The following is a 21,287-nucleotide window of genomic DNA, read 5'->3' on the forward strand; positions in this document are numbered from 1 at the left end:
TTATGATGTTTTTGACACTCATAGTGAGTCACACTGTTTAACTCATAAAATCACTTTATGTGGATAATTAATGCTGCTGTAGTGCACTCGTGAGCTGATGGCCTGTGAAGGCAGAAGCATAAACATCTTCCTAAATGTTCTTCTAACAAACTTCAACATGGACAAATTCTTCATCTTCAGCAGTTCTGATGTGATTCACCAACTAACTGGACTGTGTTAGATGAAAGAAGTGGCATGTTGGCAGATGAGATTAGGAGGAAACAGAGAGAGCGAGAACATCATTATTCTGTCTCTTGTGAGTTTGAGTGTGGTGTATTATATAAAAAACACAATCCACACACTCTTCATTACCTTAATGTAAATTTACAGGTGTGTTCTGTTCACTGTGTGTGTAATGAGAGTGAGAGTGAGTGACAGGAGCTACAGCTCATATGTCATTCATTATTTAACAGAAATCCAGGCTTCATCTCCACACACACATCTAATCCCACATTGTCAGGACTAGTCTCATTTACCCAGGAACTGAATCTCCTCACTTAATGACTTGCAAGTGAAGTATTATTGAGTCTCTTTGAAACATGGTAAGTGAATTAACCAGCGTCTGATCCTGGAGCTGAGTCGCATCGAGCATTCACACATAAAATTATTTTAAAGCCGTTTAATCTCTCAGTCAACAATAATCCATGAAACCTAGTTGTTTTCAAAAAAGCATATGAGAAGATCTCCCTCGTCCTCCAGGCCTCGTAACCTCTCTGCAGCACTGTGGCGGCATTAAAACAGCTTAATTTTTACAGTTTGATTGGACGAGACGTGCTGACGAAGTGATGCAGTTTGTGGTGAGACGCTCTTCAAACACGCATCAGGCACAATTTATTCCCAGCTTGTTTGGCGGATGAAGCAGAGTGACTCATGAAGAGCAATAATAACTTAAGCCTCATGAATAATCTTACGACTGTCCCAGATTGTGCTGTAACACAGAGAGCAAAGCATGGTGCTGTTTCATCCACAGCTAAAACCAGAAGCACTTAAGCAGAAGCAGTTCCAGCGCTCGGCATGACGCAGACTACACGTTCGAATGGATCGTTTTCTCTTTTAAACTCTATTTGAAAAGAATGTAATGGAGAACGGAAATCCAGATGACCTTCAGCTGGAATTAAACAAACCGCACTTGACTGGGTGGAATATTATTTTTAATTATTGTGTTATATCTCATTCTCAGGTAAATGTGAGAGATGGAAGTTACACCGTGTCACTGTTTTGCATTTAGGGACAGAGAGACGCTAAGACTCTGGTGTTTTATTCAAATACAAGAGGCTCGGTATGAAATGGGAGTTCAGAGATTTTAGCACTATTCCTTAAAAAAATACATGGTAATTGTGTATGAATAACCTTTAGAGAGGACAAAAACAACACTAGACGGTTTGTTGACTGTCCTCAAAACAGATATGATAACCACAGATATCTGGAGTTATTTTGTAAATGGGAATATTAGGTTATCGTATTTGTAGCATTGTTTTAAATGTGCATGGTAATATTTTTGACACCATCCAGAGTAAGATAAGCTTTATTCTCCTTGTGAATCAGGTTTCAGGGCATTTTCAGGACCTTGTTATTTTTCTGTACCGCCACCAAATTCAACCTTTTTCCACCTTTATATATTTCACAAGACTATACAGACTGTTAGTTTAATAATTCTACACAGTTAACCCTTTAAATTCCACCATCTGCATTAACCAGAGAAGATCATTTCTACTTCATATAGACAAAGATGGATGATAATGGATCGAATTAAACTGAATTGGAACTCATATGTTTTGATCTTTCTCCACTTCCTTTCTGGAGCCTTTCTGCTCTGTCTATGCCCAACGTATCCGTTAGAACTTTGGCAAGTTTATGACATCATTCTGTCTGGTTTGTATTCAGTCTTAATGTTTAATGTTTGGTTGTTTTTGGTGTTAGACTGATTTGTGGTTTTACTCTTTAAAACATGTGACCACACACCGATCCCTAAATTAACATCTTGTTCTTTTTTTAAGATTGATATATAACCTTTTTCTGTTCTTTTGGACTAGGTGAAGGCCAATGATGCTGATGTCGGAGACAACGGCATGCTCACATACACTATCCATCTGCCATCGCCCCAGGTCCAGCGCCTCCTCAGCATCGATCGAAACACTGGCATCATCTACGTCAAAGGTCCAGTGGACCGTGAGGATGTGAATTTGCTGAAATTCTACGTCCAAGCTAAAGACAACGGCCCACAGCCCAAGACCTCCAAAGTCCTGGTGACCATCACAGTGAAAGACAAGAATGACAATGAACCGTCCATCTGGATCCGTGGATTTGCTCTGGTGGCTCATGAGGACGGAATTGCTAACATTTCTGAGGACATGCCTGTAGGAACTCCAGTGGCTCTGGTGGAAGTGACGGATCGAGACGAGGGTGAAAATGCAGTGGTGACTTGTGTGGTGGCGGGAGATGTACCTTTTCAGCTTCGTTCAGCATCCGACACAGGAAGCCGGAGGAAGTATTTCCTGCAGACAACAACACCACTGGATTATGAACGGGTCAAAGAATACAGGATTGAGATTGTAGCTGTTGATTCAGGAAACCCAGCCCTTTCCAGCACCAACTCACTAAAGGTCCAAGTAACAGATGTGAATGATAACGCTCCAGTTTTCTCTCCCTCTGTGTATGAGGTGGAATTTCCAGAGGAGAATCAGCCACGTGATAAAGTTTTGGATGTAGCAGCCACTGATGCAGACAGTGGCACCAATGCAGAACTCACATACAATATTATCTTAGACTCAGCCATCAAGGGGCTCTTCGAAATCAACCGTAATACAGGAGAGGTCAGAGTGATGGACCAGTTAGACCGTGAACAGAGAGAACGCTATGAGTTTCACGTTGAAGCCTCTGATAAGGGGGTTCCCAGCATGAGGGGAACTGCAACAGTGGTGGTTAATGTCCTTGATCGCAATGACAATGATCCCAAGTTTATGCTAAGTGGCTACACTTTCTCTGTGCTGGAAAACATGCCTGCGCTCAGTCCAGTGGGAATGGTCACTGTCACGGATGTGGACAAAGGTGAAAATGCTCAGGTTCATTTATCGGTAGAACCAGACAACGGCAAGTTTGTGATTCAGAACGGCACATGTACTATCCTCTCAAGAATTTCCTTTGATCGAGAAAAGGAAAGTACCTACACATTCCGTCTGAAAGCTGTAGATGGAGGTGATCCTCCTCGTTCGTCTTATGTGGGAATTACAATAAACGTCCTAGATGAAAATGATAATGCCCCTTTCGTCACCAAACCTTCTAACTCCTCATACAAGTTCCTCCAACCACTAACAAGCCCAGATACACGTGTGGAGAAAGTGGAAGCAGAGGACATTGACACAGGATCGAATGCTGAGTTAGAATACACCATCATGGGTGGAAACCCTCATGGACTTTTTCGCATTTCTCCAACAAGTGGTGAAATAACACTTATCAAAGAATTCACAAGGAAGCATAATGGCCTTCACCGCCTGGTCGTAAAAGTCAGTGACTTGGGAAAACCTGCCAAGCACACCATCGCACTGGTCCACATCTTTGTAAATGAGACAATAGGAAACATCACACTGGTGGAGTCACTAGTTGGCCACAGCCTCTACACTCCTCTGGATAGGGACATTGCTGGTGACCCAGAATACGCCCGCGTCCAGCAGAGCAACATTGTGTATGGAAGCCTGGCAGGCATTGCTGGGGTCATCCTGGTCATTGTGGTGGTGGTTGTTATCCAGCACCGTCTGCAGAAGGGACCCAAAAGTGGATACCAAGCAGGGAAGAAAGAATCCAAAGATCTCTACACACCCAAGCAAGGAACCAAAAGCAGCAAGGGCAAAAAGAGCAAAAAGGGCAAATCTCCAAAACCAGCAAAGTCCTTAGAGGAGGATGAGGAGGCAAGTCTTCAGAAAGGCTTAAACTTCAATCTGATGAGTGACAATGATAGTCCCAGGATACATCTGCCCCTCAATTATCCTCCTGGAAGCCCAGATTTGGGGAGACACTATCGTTCTAACTCCCCTTTGCCTTCCATTCAGCTGCAGCCACAGTCCCCTTCAGCGTCCAAAAAGCACCAGGCTGTTCAGGATCTTCCGGCTACAAACACCTTCGTAGGGACCGGAGACAGCAACTCGACTGGTTCTGATCAGTATTCGGATTACAGCTACAAGACCAACCCTCAGAAATACAGCTCCAAACAGGTAGGAGATCATTTCCAAAGCATGGCGGGGTATCACACCAATATTCTGTGGACTAAGGGGATGTATTAGGGTCTTGGACTGAAATCCAAACCAAAGCTATCATGAAAACCTCAAATATGGTGTGCAAACTGATCATATGTCAGGACTCATTTTATTCATGAAGATTTAAGAATCATTGTCACTTTAGATTCAGCTTCATGCCACTTTCTGCTATCTCTTTTTTCTTATAATGAAGGATACAACATTGGCTTTGTTCGATTTATTTTTAATTGATATGAAGAATTATTAAACCTTTAGGTTTACTGCTTTATCACTGCTTTCACTTGTTTGATGATTAAAACTGCTCAATCAAAGGGGCATAAAAAGGGCACAAAGGTGTGAACTAAGGTGAATAATGTTTAAACATAAAGCACACTTAACACACACTTTGTCACTTTAATTACCTGGTCTTTATTTTGTTGGAACCAAAGTAAATTGTTTATAGAGATTAACGGTTTGTAACACTCACAAACAAAAAGTGCCGGGCTTCATTAAAACTACATACGTGAGGACATTTTGTCTAGAGACTATAATGGGAAATAGCATCTTATTGTGCATCACAAGCTCGAGTTTTAAACTGTGAATCATGCCGTTTGGCTTTATGTGTGTGCTAAGAGTCGGTTAGATGATTTACTTCAGTATTCAGCACTGTATTTGGAGTATTGAGCAGGATGAATCTTTTAAACAAGACAACATGACACAGTGCCACATTTATATTCAGCTTCAAAAAGCAAGCCAGAAATATTCCTGGGACTCATTAGTGAGTCAGTGATTGTGCACAATGTACATAACAGTAATAAAGTTATTGTTGTTTATTTATGCTACATATTCTCAGTCGAGAGCTTTTACACTAGCAGCTGGTAAAAATTCACACAGTGTGAACCACCAAGCCTTAAATGCACAATAGACTTGTTTGTGCACAGAGACAGAAACAGAAAAAAGACAAACGATGAAAAGTGACAGGTTTAAGGTGAGGACTTTGTGTCTGTACTGAGCGTAATGATCTCCTGTCAGATTAAACCACCAGGAGGCCGCAGGAAAAAATATGAATGTAATTGAGTATGCACCATGGGGGTGAGCAGGGTTCACACACACACACACACACACACACACACACACACACACACACACTGTGTGCCTTATAGGCTGTCTGTAATCGTGTGTTAGCTGAATGGATTTTAAATTGCACACAGTCCCATTTCTGTTCTGTTTTTTTCTCATCATGTGATTTATTTGAATATTATTCCATCAGTTATTCATGACACTGTATGTTTGTGTGTAAATATTTTTTATAGAATTAAAAGGAAATTCCTATTTCAATAAAAACAAGTTAAAGTTCTAATATGGCTGTGCATTTGTGGATCTGACTGTAAGCAGAGTCTGAAATGAAATCTTAAGGTACTTATTAAGGTACTTAAGGTAATTATTCTTTATTGTGTATTATTTTTTTATCTCATCACCAACATTAATAACATTCACACGTTTGAATCCATTCACACAAAACATCAGATGTTTGACACCAAGTCTAGTTTTTATTTCCTAGTCCTTAAGAATTAGCAGCACCACCACAATAACACAGTGTTTAAAGCTCCACATTTTTTAGACGACACACTCCTTCTTCTCCTTCACCGTTCTCTCGGGTTCCTTCACTGGAGAATTGTTTGCATTAATTTAGGGAGCATAATGGATTTAGTTTGCTTTTCACATAAACACCTACACAGTGGGCGTGTCCCAAACCACACACACTCTAAACACTAATAAACACCATCAGCGGCCCACTGTGCATGTCCTCGGGTTGTTCTCTTTCCCACAGGGTTCTACAGTGCAAAACACCACAGTGCCACAATTATACACTGGTTAGAACAAACTAGAACTGCTCAGGTTCTGCTGGTGCCCTAAACCTATCCCTCGTTCCCTACAGCACACACACAGGGATGTTGAGGAGTCGAAGGTGACCAGTGCTGCACGTTTACTGTTTTTATTTAACATTGTGTGAATTATTAACTCTACACTTCACCTTTGTACTCAAACACACAACACAAACAGACGTTTATATTCCACCCGTCTGCTGCATAGGCCTCGTCTGTTTGTCTTTCACTTTACTCATTCGTCAAACACACACACACACACACACACACACACACACACCCACACACACACACACACACACACAAACACACAGTCTGGAGAGTTGGTGATTGTGTGTTTAGTGCAGGTTATGTCTCTGTTCCCGTTTTATGTGACTCAATTGGTTTCTTGTTGGCTGGTGGCAAATAGCACACACGCACACACACACACACACACACACACACACACGCACGCACGCACACACACACACACACACACACACACACACACACACACACATACACACACACACACACACACACCATTCTTTTCCCTGGCCTTACAGGCCATTGAAATTCCAACAACGTGTTCTGTTTTAAGAGCGCTGTTGTCTTGGAAACGGAATGACTGTGTGTGTGTGTGTGTGTGTGTGCGTGCGTGCGTGCGTGCGTGTGTGCTGAGTCACAAAGAGCAGGTGGAGATGGATTGTAGGTGAAAGAGGATAAAGAGGACTTCATATTTATTTATTCACACACCACACACACACACACACACACACACACACACACCGCTGTGTCCCCTTTGATTTTTCTTTTCTTCCTGTGAAAGGAGGATTACTGTACCTTAAGTTCATCATGACCTCTTACAGATCTGCTGCTCACAGATAAGACAGATCACAGCATAGATGTTGAAACACTTAAAGCTACAGTGCCACCTGAAACACACACACACACACACACACACACACACACACACACACACACGACACAGATGGATGGCATGTTTTGTTCATAGAAATTGACACACCTGAGTCCTCCAAACATGTTCAGGAATTCCATCAACACTGAGGTTCTCATCTGCTCCAAAACAGCACTAAGGCTGTGTTCTAAATCTTACCTTAGACACTACTCCCTACGAGTGGAGCACATTATCTCACTACCTCACTGTGTAACACGTCACCTCACTATTTCACAGAGCTTTAATTCTCATATAACAGGCTCTAGGATGTAAAGTTAAGAGTTCAGGACTGCACAATGTTTATGAGCATTGAGTAAAACATTGTAGACTTCATGGGTTTGGGTTGACATCATAGATAAGCCAAAGAACACTGACTCTGCTACACACACACACACACACACACACACACAGACAAAGGAGGCATTTTACATCTGTGTAATCTGTACATTCCTGAGAGACCAAATCAGTTAGCACACACAAATCACCTGTGTGTGTGTGTGTGTGTGTGTGTGTGTGTGTGTGTGTGTAGCAGGGTCCAGTGAATTTCAGTATATGTAGTTCATGTGGATATATAAAACACACTATATTAATAAAAGTAGTCACACTTTTAGTTAAAACTCTTGTGGTACTAAATCTAGTTGAGGTTCTAGATCATATTTGTGTTCTTGTTCTTTTAGGGTCTTGTTTTGATTCGATTTGATTATTATTATTATTATTACTATTATTATTATTATTATTATTATTATTATTATTATTATTATTAATTATAAATAAAAGCATTTAGAATAGAAAGTTTAAAATTCCATTTCTGTTTATTAGCAGAGGTCCAGTGATCAGGGATCAGGGATCAGGGATCACCTGCACATGATCCAGTAGATCTTTCACTGTTTATTCTTTATGTGAAACTTGTTCTAAAGCACTTATCAGTGTCTATAGATCTCACTGTGGCTCAATCTTTGCTTTCTTTATTGGATCTAGCAGCTCTTCTCCAGATGTATCTGCTTCTAGATTTGGGTTTTTATTCAAATCTGTTGCTGTGGTCAGTTTTATTTGTTGTAGTTCTGAGATGTGGATGGATGTAAAATCCTCCTGTGGTTCATGAATCAGTTTAGTGAGGTGTGCTGTGTGTATGAGGAGAACAGTGTGTTTGGAATAAATGTTTAATTAAAATTGATGGTGTGTTTCAGTATCTTTGTAGTGCATGTGTGTGTTTGTGTGTTTGTGTGTGTGTGTGTGTGTGTTTGTGTGTGTGTGTTTGTGTGTGTGGCCAGGTGTGATTTCAGCAGATGCCAGATGACAATAGCGGATGGCCTTGAGGGAGGAGCAACATCAAGCTGTTTCTCTCTTACACACTTGTGCACACGCACACACACACACAAACACACACATGCACACACACGCACACATACACACACATGCACACACACACAAACGCACAAATGCACACACACGTACATACACGCACGCATGCACACACACGCACACACACAAACGCACACATGCACATACACGCACACGCACACACACACACGCACGCACACACACGCATGCACACACACGCACACACACGCACACACACACACACACGCACGCATACACGCACACACACAAACGCACACACGCACACACATGCACGCACACACAAACGCACACACACACACACACATATTGCCTGTAAAACCATAACCATTAGCCATCTCAGAACATCAAAGTGGTTCCAGAACACGGTTCTAAATTCACGGACGGACGGACGGACGGACGGACGGACGGACGGACGGACGGAGACGGTCTATAGATGTTACCAGAAGTAAAACCAAGACCAGACTGAACCTCTGAACTGGAAGCAGTGTGACAAACATCACCAGTTAGCTATAAATAGCACTACATGAGGGCGCCAATGACAAGTGCGTGCGTGCGCGCACACACACACACACACCATATGTTAGCAGCCTGGCACAATCACAACACACACCTGCTTTGTGGACAGGTAGTCAGCTCAGATGTCAAAGGTCACTCAGGGTCATTTGCAGGTCACAGGAGGTAATATTTCTACCACATTCTAGCTTGAATTTTACATATTTATATATTTGAAGTGTGTGTGTGTGTGTGTGTGTGTGTGTGTGTGTGTGTGTGTGTGTGTGTATTTGCCACCAGTCAAGAAGAAGCCAATTCAGTTACATAAAACAGAACAGAGACAACATGCACTAAACACACAATTACCAACTCCCCAGACTCCACACACACACACACACACACACACACACACACACACACACAGGGTGTACATAGTGGGTCAGTGGTTTTTGATAATGATTGTAAGTCAGTAACTGAAGATTTTACATGTATAGTGTGATTAAAGTGTTTCTTTATGAAATAGAACCTCTGTGGTTTTATTGTGTTAATGTTTTATTAACACACTCTGCTGCACACACTCCACTTTATTAGTTTTTAGCTTAGGGTTTAAATATATTACTATTCATACCAAATTATTTTACTGTATGAAAACTTAAAAAGCTAAAAATGAGACGCCGTACTTTGCTGAATTCTCAAATAGTTGAAAGTTTGTTTAAGCTTTTAATCTTTTTATGCTTTAAAATGAATGTTTTTTATTTAAACATTTCTTTAACAAGCATTTTAAAACTGCTCACACACTCGACACTCTACAGACACAAACTTCACCACTTTATCCAGGCTTACTGTGTAAATTCAGAGGTGTGTTAAGGTTCTTACTTATCACTGTACAAGATCCTGATAAACTCCTGGGCTGAAATCTCTAGTACACAGTGTGAGACAGTGTGAGACAGTGTGTAAAACAGTGTACAAATGTGTGACAATGTGTGTAACACTGGGCGAATGTGTGAGAACGTGTGAGACAGTAAGAATGTGTGTGACAGTGTGAGATGTGTGAGACAGCGTGAGATGTGTGAGACAGCGTGAGATGTGTGAGACAGTGTGAGATGTGTGAGAATGTGAGAGACAGTGTGCGAATGTGTGAGACAGTATGAGACAAGTGTGAGACAGTGTGAGATGGTGTGAGTGTGAGATGGTGTGAGAATGTGTGTGACAGTGTGCGAATGCATGAGAATGCGTAAGACAGTATGAGACAAGTGTGAGACAGTGTGAGATGGTGTGAGTGTGAGACAGTGTGAGATGGTGTGAGAATGTGTGTGACAGTGTGCGAATGGGTGAGAACGCGTAAGACAGTATGAGACAAGTGTGAGACAGTGTGAGACAGTGTGAGATGGTGTGAGTGTGAGACAGTGTGAGATGGTGTGAGAATGTGTGTGACAGTGTGCGAATGGGTGAGAATGCGTAAGACAGTATGAGACAAGTGTGAGACAGTGTGAAGCCCGTCCACTCTTTGACTGGAAAGGATGTAAGAATTTCACTTTGTAAAGTAAAATAAACAATGAACAGAGGATTCGAATCCAAATTAGCTACAGTAGCTACATGTCTGCAAGCTGTTATTCATCCTTAATTTCTCTCTGTGTCACATCGCACCTTGAGGTAAAGTACAATGAGACATTATGGAGACGTTCTCTCTGCTGCCGTTCAACAAACCGCTCGTCTTTTTAATCACACAATTTGTTTACATTTATCCATCACCACCAGCATATCTGTAGTTGTCCTGTGAGTTTGATCTCCTCCTAGACACTGAGATCAGAACTTTACCATCATCTGTCTCAGATTTCCTGATATTGATATAAAGATCACATCCTGAGTAAAAGAGATTAAATCACAACTTCTTCTGTACTGTTCTTCATCTGAAATCTGACCTGAGAGCTTTAGTAGATTAGTTGTTCTGGTTGTTGTGTATTTTACAGTGTGTATTAGGACACTCCATATGTGAGAACTTTAAGTTCCAAATGTTCTTTGAAGAACTGCATCATGGTGTCAGTAGAGATTAGTATGAGAGATTGTGTGTGTGTGAGAGAGAGAGAGAGAGAGAGAGAGACATAGAGAGAGAGAGAGAGAGAGAGAGAGAGAGAGAGAGAGACAGAGAGAGAGAGACAGAGAGAGAGACAGAGAGAGAGAGAGACAGAGAGAGAGAGACAGAGAGAGAGAGAGAGAGACAGAGAGAGAGACAGAGAGAGAGTGAGAGAGAGAGAGACAGAGAGAGAGACAGAGAGAGAGAGTTAGAGACAGAGAGAGAGAGACAGAGAGAGAGAGACAGAGAGAGAGAGTTAGAGACAGAGAGAGAGAGACAGAGAGAGAGAGACAGAGAGAGAGAGACAGAGAGAGAGAGTTAGAGACAGAGAGAGAGCATTAGCACCTAATTTATCTTCATACCCAGATTTTTAGCTTTCACCATGATTTTTTTCTAAAAGTTTCGAGAGCAGATATGAAGATGTGTAGTCATGAGTATCTGATGTTGGTTGTTTGTCTAAAATAATGACACCAACATCATTCTGCACTCAGAACTGTTCATCAGGTCACTGTTCTAAAAATATCTTTTATATGTGCCTTCATTTATTTTCCCCATAATGCAGTTATACAAAACATTTGTTATAAAATCATCCTTTTAAAATATAATAAATTCAGATCCTGAGTCCGATTTTGTTGCTATAGTTTACAACGTCAGACTGACGGTCGACGTGTTTTTATTTTTTATTTTTGCCTGAATTATTGACAGATTATTAATTTGCTAAACAAAGTGCTCACTGATAGGTTCTTCTTCCTGAGGGATATTAGAGGGGTGTGTGTGTGTGTGTGTGTGTGTGTGTGTGTGTGTGTGTGTGTGTGTGAGGAACTCATAGCTCATTCCTTAAGCAGCAGTGGGATCCTGAGGGGTTTAATTAGGTGTCGTTTTTAATGTAGTGTCCTTGGAGATTAGGCAGGACGGAGAGCGTACGGCACGTCTGCCTCCCAAAACGTTCTGCTAGCATCCTTTAATTAACACACACATACATACGCACACACACACCCCCCACACACACATCTCTTTCTCTCTCTCTCTCTCTCTCTCTCTCTCTCTCTCTCTCTCTCTCTCTCTCTCTCTCGCGCTCGCTCGCTCCCTTTCTCTCTGTCATAAATGAGTGTGTCCATGCAGCCCTGGGATTGCTGTGTGACAGATGAGCTCAGCCTCAAATTTTATCTCTCCCTCGCCGTTGTAAACACTGCACAATAAATGACTGGGTTGGGGGGGTTGGGGGGGGGGATCATCAACAGGACAACAAATACAAATTGTGTGAAACTTTTACTAATCTTCATGTAGTCCTTAACATTAAACACATTTTAATTTGAAAAGATTATAGTCTAATGTTAGCCAGCCTGCTAGCACATGTGATTCTTTGTTCCTGGAATAACACTAATTAGCATGCTAAGCTAGCTGGTTAATGACATTTCAACATTTTCAAAATCTGATTTCTCCTGGTGTTAATGTCTCAACTAAGCTGAATAAGGAGCTAGTTTACCAGCATTGTTAAGTAAAAAGTAACACCCTGAGACAACGTGTTCTTACTGACATGTTAAAACACTGAGACATAATATTTCTGAGACGTTATACCATTGAGCCTTTAGAACACTGAGATGTTAGAACACTGAGATGTTAGAACACTGAGACAGTCTGGTTGTGAGGGCCAGAATGCTTCTGTACCTTTTTTCTGGATGGCAGGATAGTGAAGAGTGTGTGCAAGGGGTATGTGGTGTTAAGAGTGTGTGTGAGGGGTGTGTGAGGGGTGTCTGTGGGGTGAAGAGTGTGTGTGGTGAAGAGTGTGTGTGAGGGGTGTGTGAGGGGTGTCTGTGGGGTGAAGAGTGTGTGTGGTGAAGAGTGTGTGTGAGGGGTGTGTGTGTGGTGAAGAGTGTGTGGGAGGGGAGTGTGTGGTGAAGAGTGTGTGAGATGGAGAGTGTGTGGTGAAGAGTGTGTGTGAGGGGTGTGTAAGGACATCCACAATGCTGTTGGCTTTTCGAATTCCATGATAGAGGGAAGAGAGACTCCAATGATCTTCTCAGCTGTCCTCACTAACCGCTGCAGGGTTTTGTGATCTGAGATGGTGCAGTTCCCAAACCAGACGCAGCTGCTCACAATGCTCTTGATGGTCCTTCTGTAAAACGTTGTCAGGATAGGGGGAGGGAGATGTGCATCTCAGCCTTTGTAGGAAGTAGAGATGCTGTTGGTCTTTCTTGGTGATGGAGCTGGTGTTGAGTGACCAGGTGAAATTCTCTGCTTGATGAACACCAAGAAATTTGGTGCTCTTGACGATCTCTATGGAGGATTTGTTGATGTTCAGAGGAGAGTGGTCACTTTGTGCTCCTCTGAAGTCAACAACCATCTCTTTAGTTTTATCAACATTCAGAGACAGGTTGTTGGCTCTACACCAGGCAGTTAGCTGTTGCACCTCCTCTCTGTATGCTGACTCGTCGTTCTTACTGATGAGACCCAGCATGGTCATGTCATCTGTGAACTTGTCGTAAGTCAGCAAAGTGAACAGCAGTGTGCTGAGCATGCAGCCCTGAGGGACTCCCTGAGATGCTGTTACCTATTCAAACTCATTGAGGTCTCTCAAGTCCAGGATCCAGTTGCAGGGGGAGTTGTACAGGCCCAGCAGGCCCAGCTTCTCAGTCAGGTGCTGTGGGATGATTGTGTTGAATTCTTAACTGAAGACTATGAACAGCATTCGTACATACATGTCTTTATTGTCCAGGTGGGTGAGGGCCAGATGAAGGGTCGTGGCAATGGCATTGTCCATAAAGCAGTTTGGCTGATATGCAAACTGTATGGGGTTCAGTGAGGGTGGTAGATGGGTTTGAAGTGCCTCAAAACGAGTCTCTCAAAGTACTTTGTCACGATTGGTGCGAGTGTGACCAGACGTGTGTGAGGCATGACATTGACTTCTTTTGCACGGGGATGATGGTGGTTGTCTTGAGGCACATAGAAACAACAGCACTGCTCAGGGAAATGTTAAACAGATAGCAGATGTCTTCACTGACAATCACTAGCTGTTCAACATTTCCCTGAGCAGTGTTGTTGTTCTGAGCATTCCATGAGCACCCTGCCAGGAATGTTATCTGGTCCATGGGTGTGTTGTCTGGTTCTTCCATTGGTTAACTCTACATAGATGGTCATTTGGGGTTTTCCATGCTGCTACGTTGTTCCACACCTCAGACAGAGCATAGAAGTCATTTAGCACATCTGGGGTGAGGTGTCACTGACAAAGACAGGTGAAGCTGTCTTGTAGTTCGTAATTGCTGGGATGCCATGCCAGATGCACTGAATGTCTCTGCTGTCCTGTGGATGTGGATTCTCTGGGCGTGTACGCACTTTGCTGCTCTGATGGCTCAGGACAGTTTGGCCCTCGCTATTCTTAGGGCCGTCCTGTCCCCTGCTCTGAAGTCTCAAGACTTAGCATGGCACGCACTTTAGCAGTCATCCACGGTTGGAGCATGTGGTGATGGTCTTGAAGACGGACACATCATCAATGCACTTGCCGATGTCATTGGTCACTGATGCCGTGTACTTCTCCAAGTTGGAATCACCATTGGCTGCAGCCTCCCTGTACATGTTCCAGTCAGTGCACTCAAAACAGTCCTGAAGAGCAGAGGTGGCTCCTGCCTCCCAGGGTTTCACCTGCTTCAGGTGAACCGGTTTAGAGCATCTGACAAGTGGTCTGGAATTAGCATAACAGTGATGTGGCCTGAGTGTCTGAGATGGGTGACTGTGGTAAAAACCGTGGTGAATTCCCCTGGTAAATAAAATGGCTGCATCTAACAGTCACAAACTCCACTAACAATGAACAGTAGCTAGAAACAAGCACAGAGATATTACAACTACACACACCACCACCACAAGTCTTACTACACAGATCCCATCCAGCTGAATGGCGAGTCTGGGACTCTGTCTCTGATCTAGATCTCCGTAAAAACAAAAACGCAGCAGTTTCTAAACTCACCGCGTTGTTCGCTCAAGTCGGATGTAGTCGGGTTTATTGTCCATTGAGCAAACATTTGAGAGTAGAATGGACGGGAAAGCCAGCCGGCTAGGGTTTGTTTTTAGCCTAGCACGGACATCCGCTAGCTGAGCGCGCTTCTGCTTCCTTCTCCCGGTCACCGGCGTCAGGCAACGCCAAGGTCTGGAGGCCTGGTCTCCGCAGCAAGCTGAGGTCATGAAGCCTTTCCAACACATCATTGTGCAGGTTGGTTGTTGCACGATTTCTGTACTTTAATAAAGTCTTGCGGTCGTATACATGAACTCTGTCTCTGGGATTACGATTATTTTAATCAGTTTCTCTATTATTATAGAAACTATAACATATTCAACATGAATATAGAACAAAGATTAATAAAAAGTTAGTCTTTTCAGTTCAAATGTGTTTTAAAAGTTTACACGGTTCCAGCTGAAAACATCTAAAATTTTACCGCCTGTATGTGTGTGTGCACGTGTGTGTGTGTGTGTGTGTGTGTGTGTGTGTGCACATGTGTGTGTGTGGGGGGGATCTTTCTTAAAAGCACTGATGTAGATTTTGTTCTCTCAGTTCTGACTGGGTGAAAGAGCTGAAGATTTTTAAAAGTGTGTGTGAAGAACCCACACACACACACACACACACACACACACAGCCCCTGAAGGCACTCATGAAAGCGTGACATTTATCCACTCTGCTTCTGAAGCGTTTAGTTTACGGCCCTTAAATCTGCCCTCTGTTCTTGCTGTTGTGTGTGTGTGTGTGTGTGTGTGTCCTTTCTTCACACACTAATATGCCAATATTTGTTAAAAGATACTGTATAAATAAGAATGTGTAATATTTTTGGATACACTTTTGATCAACTGCAGTATTGAATTGATTCACCACTACATTTGTGTCCATAAGTATTGGCACCCGTTATTAGGAGTTCAACTTGATACACTGCAGTGAGTCAGATGTTGGATTTCTGCTGATGTGCTGATGGATTTCCATCTGTTAATCTATCTGTTCATTTCATTTCACTGCTCAGGATCTTTACTGCAGCACTTGTTCTCTCTTTATTGTCTGTCTGAAACTTTCTGTCCCTCCAGATTTGTTCTAAATTGCACTACAACATCTCTGTCTCTCAGCTCTGGGATGTGACACATTACACTGCTGCGTCTCCTGTCACTGTACTGAACTTCATAACTTCATCAAACACACAGAAGAACAGGACACTGATGACCACAACCAAATACACAAAGTTCTTTACAAGTTTGTTATTGTGTCAGCATTCTATACAATTATACACTCTGTGTGTATGTGTGTGTGTGTGTGTGTGTGTGTGTGTGTGTGTTTGTCACAGGGTAAATTCCATTTCACACTCATATGAACACAAAAGAAGTTAGACAGAGAGACAAACAGAACATATAGACAGTTAGAGACAGTCAGACAGACAGAATGATAAAGAGACAAACAGGAAATATAAACGATTAAAGAGACGGACAGATAGATAGAGAGACAGAGCGACAGAAGACACATTTCCTCCAAGTTCTTTTCCATCTTCCATCAGATTTGCAGTTTTGTGAGATTAGTGAATGCAGCTTGGCTAATGGAAGCCAAATAAGGCTTAGTGTACACACTCACACACACATACACTCATACACACATACACTCACACACATACACTCACACAAACACACGTACATACAAACTCACGCACACATACACTCACACACACAAATACACTCACACACATATACTCACACACAAAAAATACACTCACACAAACACACGTACATACAAACTCACGCACACATACACTCACACACACAAATACACTCACACACACATATACTCACACACAAAAAATACACTCACACAAACACACGTACATACAAACTCACGCACACATACACTCACACACAAATACACTCATACACACATACACTCACACACAAAAAATACACTCACACAAACACACGTACATACAAACTCACACACACATACACTCACACACACAAATACACTCACACGCAAAAAATACACTCACACAAACACACATACATACAAACTCATGCACACATACACTCACACACACAAATACACTCACACACACAAATACACTCACACAAACACACGTACATACAAACTCACACACACATACACTCACACACACAAATACACTCACACACACCTACACTCACACACAAATACACTCACACAAACACACGTACATACAAACTCACGCACACATACACTCACACAGATATACACACACACATACACTTACACACATATACACACTCACACACACATACACTCACACACACACATACACTCACACACACATACACTCACACACACACATACACTCACAAACACATACACTCACACACACAAATACACTCACACACACAAATACACTCACACAAACACACGTACATACAAACTCACGCACACATACACTCACACACATATACACACTCACACACACATACACTCACACACATATACACACTCACACACACATACACTCACACACACATACACACACACACATACACTCACACACACATACACTCACACACACATACACTCACACACACATACATAATCACACACATACTCACACACAAACACACATACATACACACTCACACAATTACACACATACTCACACACACACACACATACTAACACATACTCATACACTCTCAAAACACACACACTCACACTCTCACACACTCATACATAAACAGACACATATAGACACTCACACACACATACACACTCACACACACACACACACACACACACATACACACTCACACACATACAAACTCACACATACTCACACACATACACACACACTTATACACATACATACTCACTCTCTCACACACATTCACACACTCACTCACACATACTCATACACTCTCACACACATATACTCACACACACACTCACACACACATACACATACACATACAGACTCACTCACACATATACTCACACACACATACACACTCACATACTCACACACATATACTCACACACATACACATATACACTCATACACACACACTCACACACATACACACACTCACACACACATACATACTCACACTCACACACACATATACACTCACACACATACACACTCACTCACATACACACACACACACTCTCACACACACATAAAATAACATATATACTCACACACACTCACACATTCAAACACATACACACTCTCACACTCACATACACATACAAACTCATACAAACACACTCACACTTACACACAGTGCATAGGTAGTGAAATAAGAATTTAAAAAATAAACAGAATTCAGCAGTAAGCATTTTAATATCATAGAGCTGAACACACACTCACACACTCATAAACGCCTGTAATCCAGGACTCTCAGAGAGAGAAATGTATCTAAGTAAGAGATTCAGATTCAACTCTCTACACACACACAGCTCATGTTCAGTAAGAGAGGAATTAAATGAGCAATGTTAAAATTAGATTTAGAACACAGCCAGTCTATCATTTAGATATGTCTTACAGTGTTGAGTAAGTGATCTGAAAACTCGATTTGGAACACAGCCACTGTATCGGGGTTATAAAGTAGAGTCAGTGCTCTGCTCTGTCATGCTCTTTAGTGTCGGATTTGAGAAGCAGCCACAAAGATGAATGCACCTAACCTTTATTTGTGACATTATTATCAACAGAAATATAACAGCACTGTCACGCTCTCTCTCTCTCCCTCTCTCTCTCTCTCTCTCTCTTTCTTTCTCTATCTCTCTCTCTCTCTCTCTCTCTCTCTCTCTCTCTCTCTCTCGCTCTCTGTCTGTCTCTTTCTCGCTCTCTGTCTGTCTCTCTCGCTCTGTCTCTCTCTCTATTGGTCTCTCTCTCTCTCTCTCTCTCTCTCTCTCTCTCTCTCGCTCTCTTATGCACTTTATTCCACACCTCCTCACTGCAGTAGGAGGTTCTTCTGTGCTAGAACATGAAGTAGTCATCAGGTCTTGTGTTTCAGATAAAGAAAATGTTAGATGTAGTTTATTTCTCTTATTAACCTAAAGAGGAGAATAAAGAGGAGAATAAAGAGGAGAATAAAGAGGAGCTGGTGGCTGAATGACTGTTTAAAGCTGCTATAATGTGCATGACAACAGGAAGTAACTCAGAGGGACCAGTCAGTGTAAACACCTCCCACTGCTGTGTCTCCTCCCTCTTATAGTGTTATAGTGAAGAGTCAATCCACAAGCAGATTAGACACCGCAGAGCTAAGATCTGATTTAACCTGTTTCACAATGTTACTGTAAATAAATAAAAGATTTATATAGAGAAATAGTTGTTTATAAATAAATTTGCAATCATTTAAATAGCTGTAGATTAAGAGGAATAAAACACTTCTGATGTTAGAAGAAAATAATCAACGAGCATGTGACTACATCTCACATATCAATCTGCATCTTCACTGTTTCACTAAACTCAAAACTACCTAAAGAAAATAAAACAGGAAACAGTTCACGATTTAATGTTTTTATCACATCTACTAATCCATGCTAACTTTATAATTCTGTGCTCTTTTCTTAATGTAGACATTTAAATCTTAGTTTCTTTTACTGTTGCTAGTCTAGCTGATTGTGTAGTTGAAGTAAAATAGGAGTCTGAACATCACACTACAGTTCAGTGTGAGATTAACACACACCAACAGATTTATTAATATATTCTCAAGAGTGTGTGTGTGTGTGTGTGTGTGTGTGTGAGAGAGATCCCATGCTGTGAGAACATCACCTCAGAAGTGACAGAGTAGAAAATTTTGGTTTTCCAGGACACTTTCATGACACACATTACTGACTAACCTGAGAGTGAAAGTGACAGGAGGAGTGTGTGTGAGATGCCGAGCCAGTGTAGTTCAGTGGCGTGTCATTCATCCTCCTGAGAGCTGTGTGTGTGTGTGTAGTAGGGGGCAGTGTGTGTGTAAAGGGGGCAGTAATTGAGTTCTGATAGAGTTTGAAGGGTTTTGGAGAAATACGCATCACTAACCCTCTCTCTCACTGTTCACACTCCATTTACCTCCACATATCACTCTCTCACTCTCCACTTCCTGTGTGTGTGTGTTCCTCTTGTCTGAGTAAGAATCTCAGCTCATGGTCATGGTCTGAAATGTCAGCTCAAGTCAGGGACCATATAAATTTGCTACAAAAGAGGTTTGCTAGCTAATCAGCTAATGAGCATAACACTGATAGCATATCACACACACACACACACACACACACACAGTTATCCTGTGTCACCTAAGGGAGGGTTCTACACTGTAACTGATTGGAAGTGGGAGGTGTTTACACTATAAGAGGGAGGAGACACAGCAGTGGGAGGTGTTTACACTATAAGAGGGAGGGCACACAGCAGTGGGAGGTGTTTACACTATAAGTGGGAGGAGACACAGCAGTGGGAGGTGTTTACACTATAAGTGCAGCATAGACCCGTCTGTCTGATTACTTATCTGTCTGTCTGCCTGTCTTCATATGTCTTTCTGTCTCCCTGTCCGTCTGTCCTGTGCCTGTCTGGTGAAACAGGAAGTGTGTAAGAGCCACATGGGATTGTGGGTCGATCTCTGAGCTGTCAGAAGGTTGTATGATCAATATCACTGCGCAGTCTACGCCATGCCAGACGTGTATCACCGTAGTAACGCTTCCACAGGGAGATTAGTATTGATGCTGTGTGTGTGTGTGTGTGTGTGTGTGTGTGTGTGTGTGTGTGTGTGTGTGTGTATACTAACTACTGTTAGCTACTACTGTGTGCATAATGACATTGATATGCAAACCCATGTTATAGATACACTCACACACACACACACACACACACACACACACACGGAACTAATAGACAGACAGAGAAGAGGCTAATCCCTGCCTATGATAACCTGCACCTGTCTCACTCTCAGTCTGTCTTTTCCCAAGCACAGGTCTTTATCCAAACATTCTTTCCGTCCTGTTTTTGCCTTCATTCCTTCTGGCTTTTTCTCTTTATTTTCTCCTGTTTTTCAAGTTTTCTTTTTATCTATCCATCTTTATTCCCATCCTCCTCCCCATCTTTACATATTTATATCTTTTCATTCTTTTCATTTATCAATAAACAGAACAGGGTGCTTTTAAATTCACATCATCATTTTGTAATGTCTCAAAGTCAGTGTGTGTGTGTGTGTGTGTGTGTGTGTGTGTGTGTGTGTGTGTGTGTGTGTGTGTGCTCATAAGGCTCCTGAGGCTAAGCTGCAGGCTCTGAGTGTAGCTTTTGTAAATCCAACACTGA

General features: G+C 42.1%; 1 protein-coding gene across 2 annotated transcripts in view; it reads left to right on the forward strand.

Moving 5' to 3' along the window:
• The window catches only part of pcdh1b (protocadherin 1b), a 70,352-nt gene that overhangs the window by 7,557 nt on the left and 41,508 nt on the right, over nucleotides 1-21,287 (forward strand). For both annotated transcript variants that reach the window (XM_060884553.1, XM_060884554.1), the window contains exon 3: nucleotides 2,073-4,247. In XM_060884553.1, the coding sequence (XP_060740536.1) occupies nucleotides 2,073-4,247 (2,175 nt within the window). The remainder of the gene's footprint in view (nucleotides 1-2,072; nucleotides 4,248-21,287) is intronic.

This window comes from Tachysurus vachellii, chromosome 13, assembly GCF_030014155.1.
Source record: "Tachysurus vachellii isolate PV-2020 chromosome 13, HZAU_Pvac_v1, whole genome shotgun sequence".
Classification (NCBI taxonomy): domain Eukaryota; kingdom Metazoa; phylum Chordata; class Actinopteri; order Siluriformes; family Bagridae; genus Tachysurus; species Tachysurus vachellii.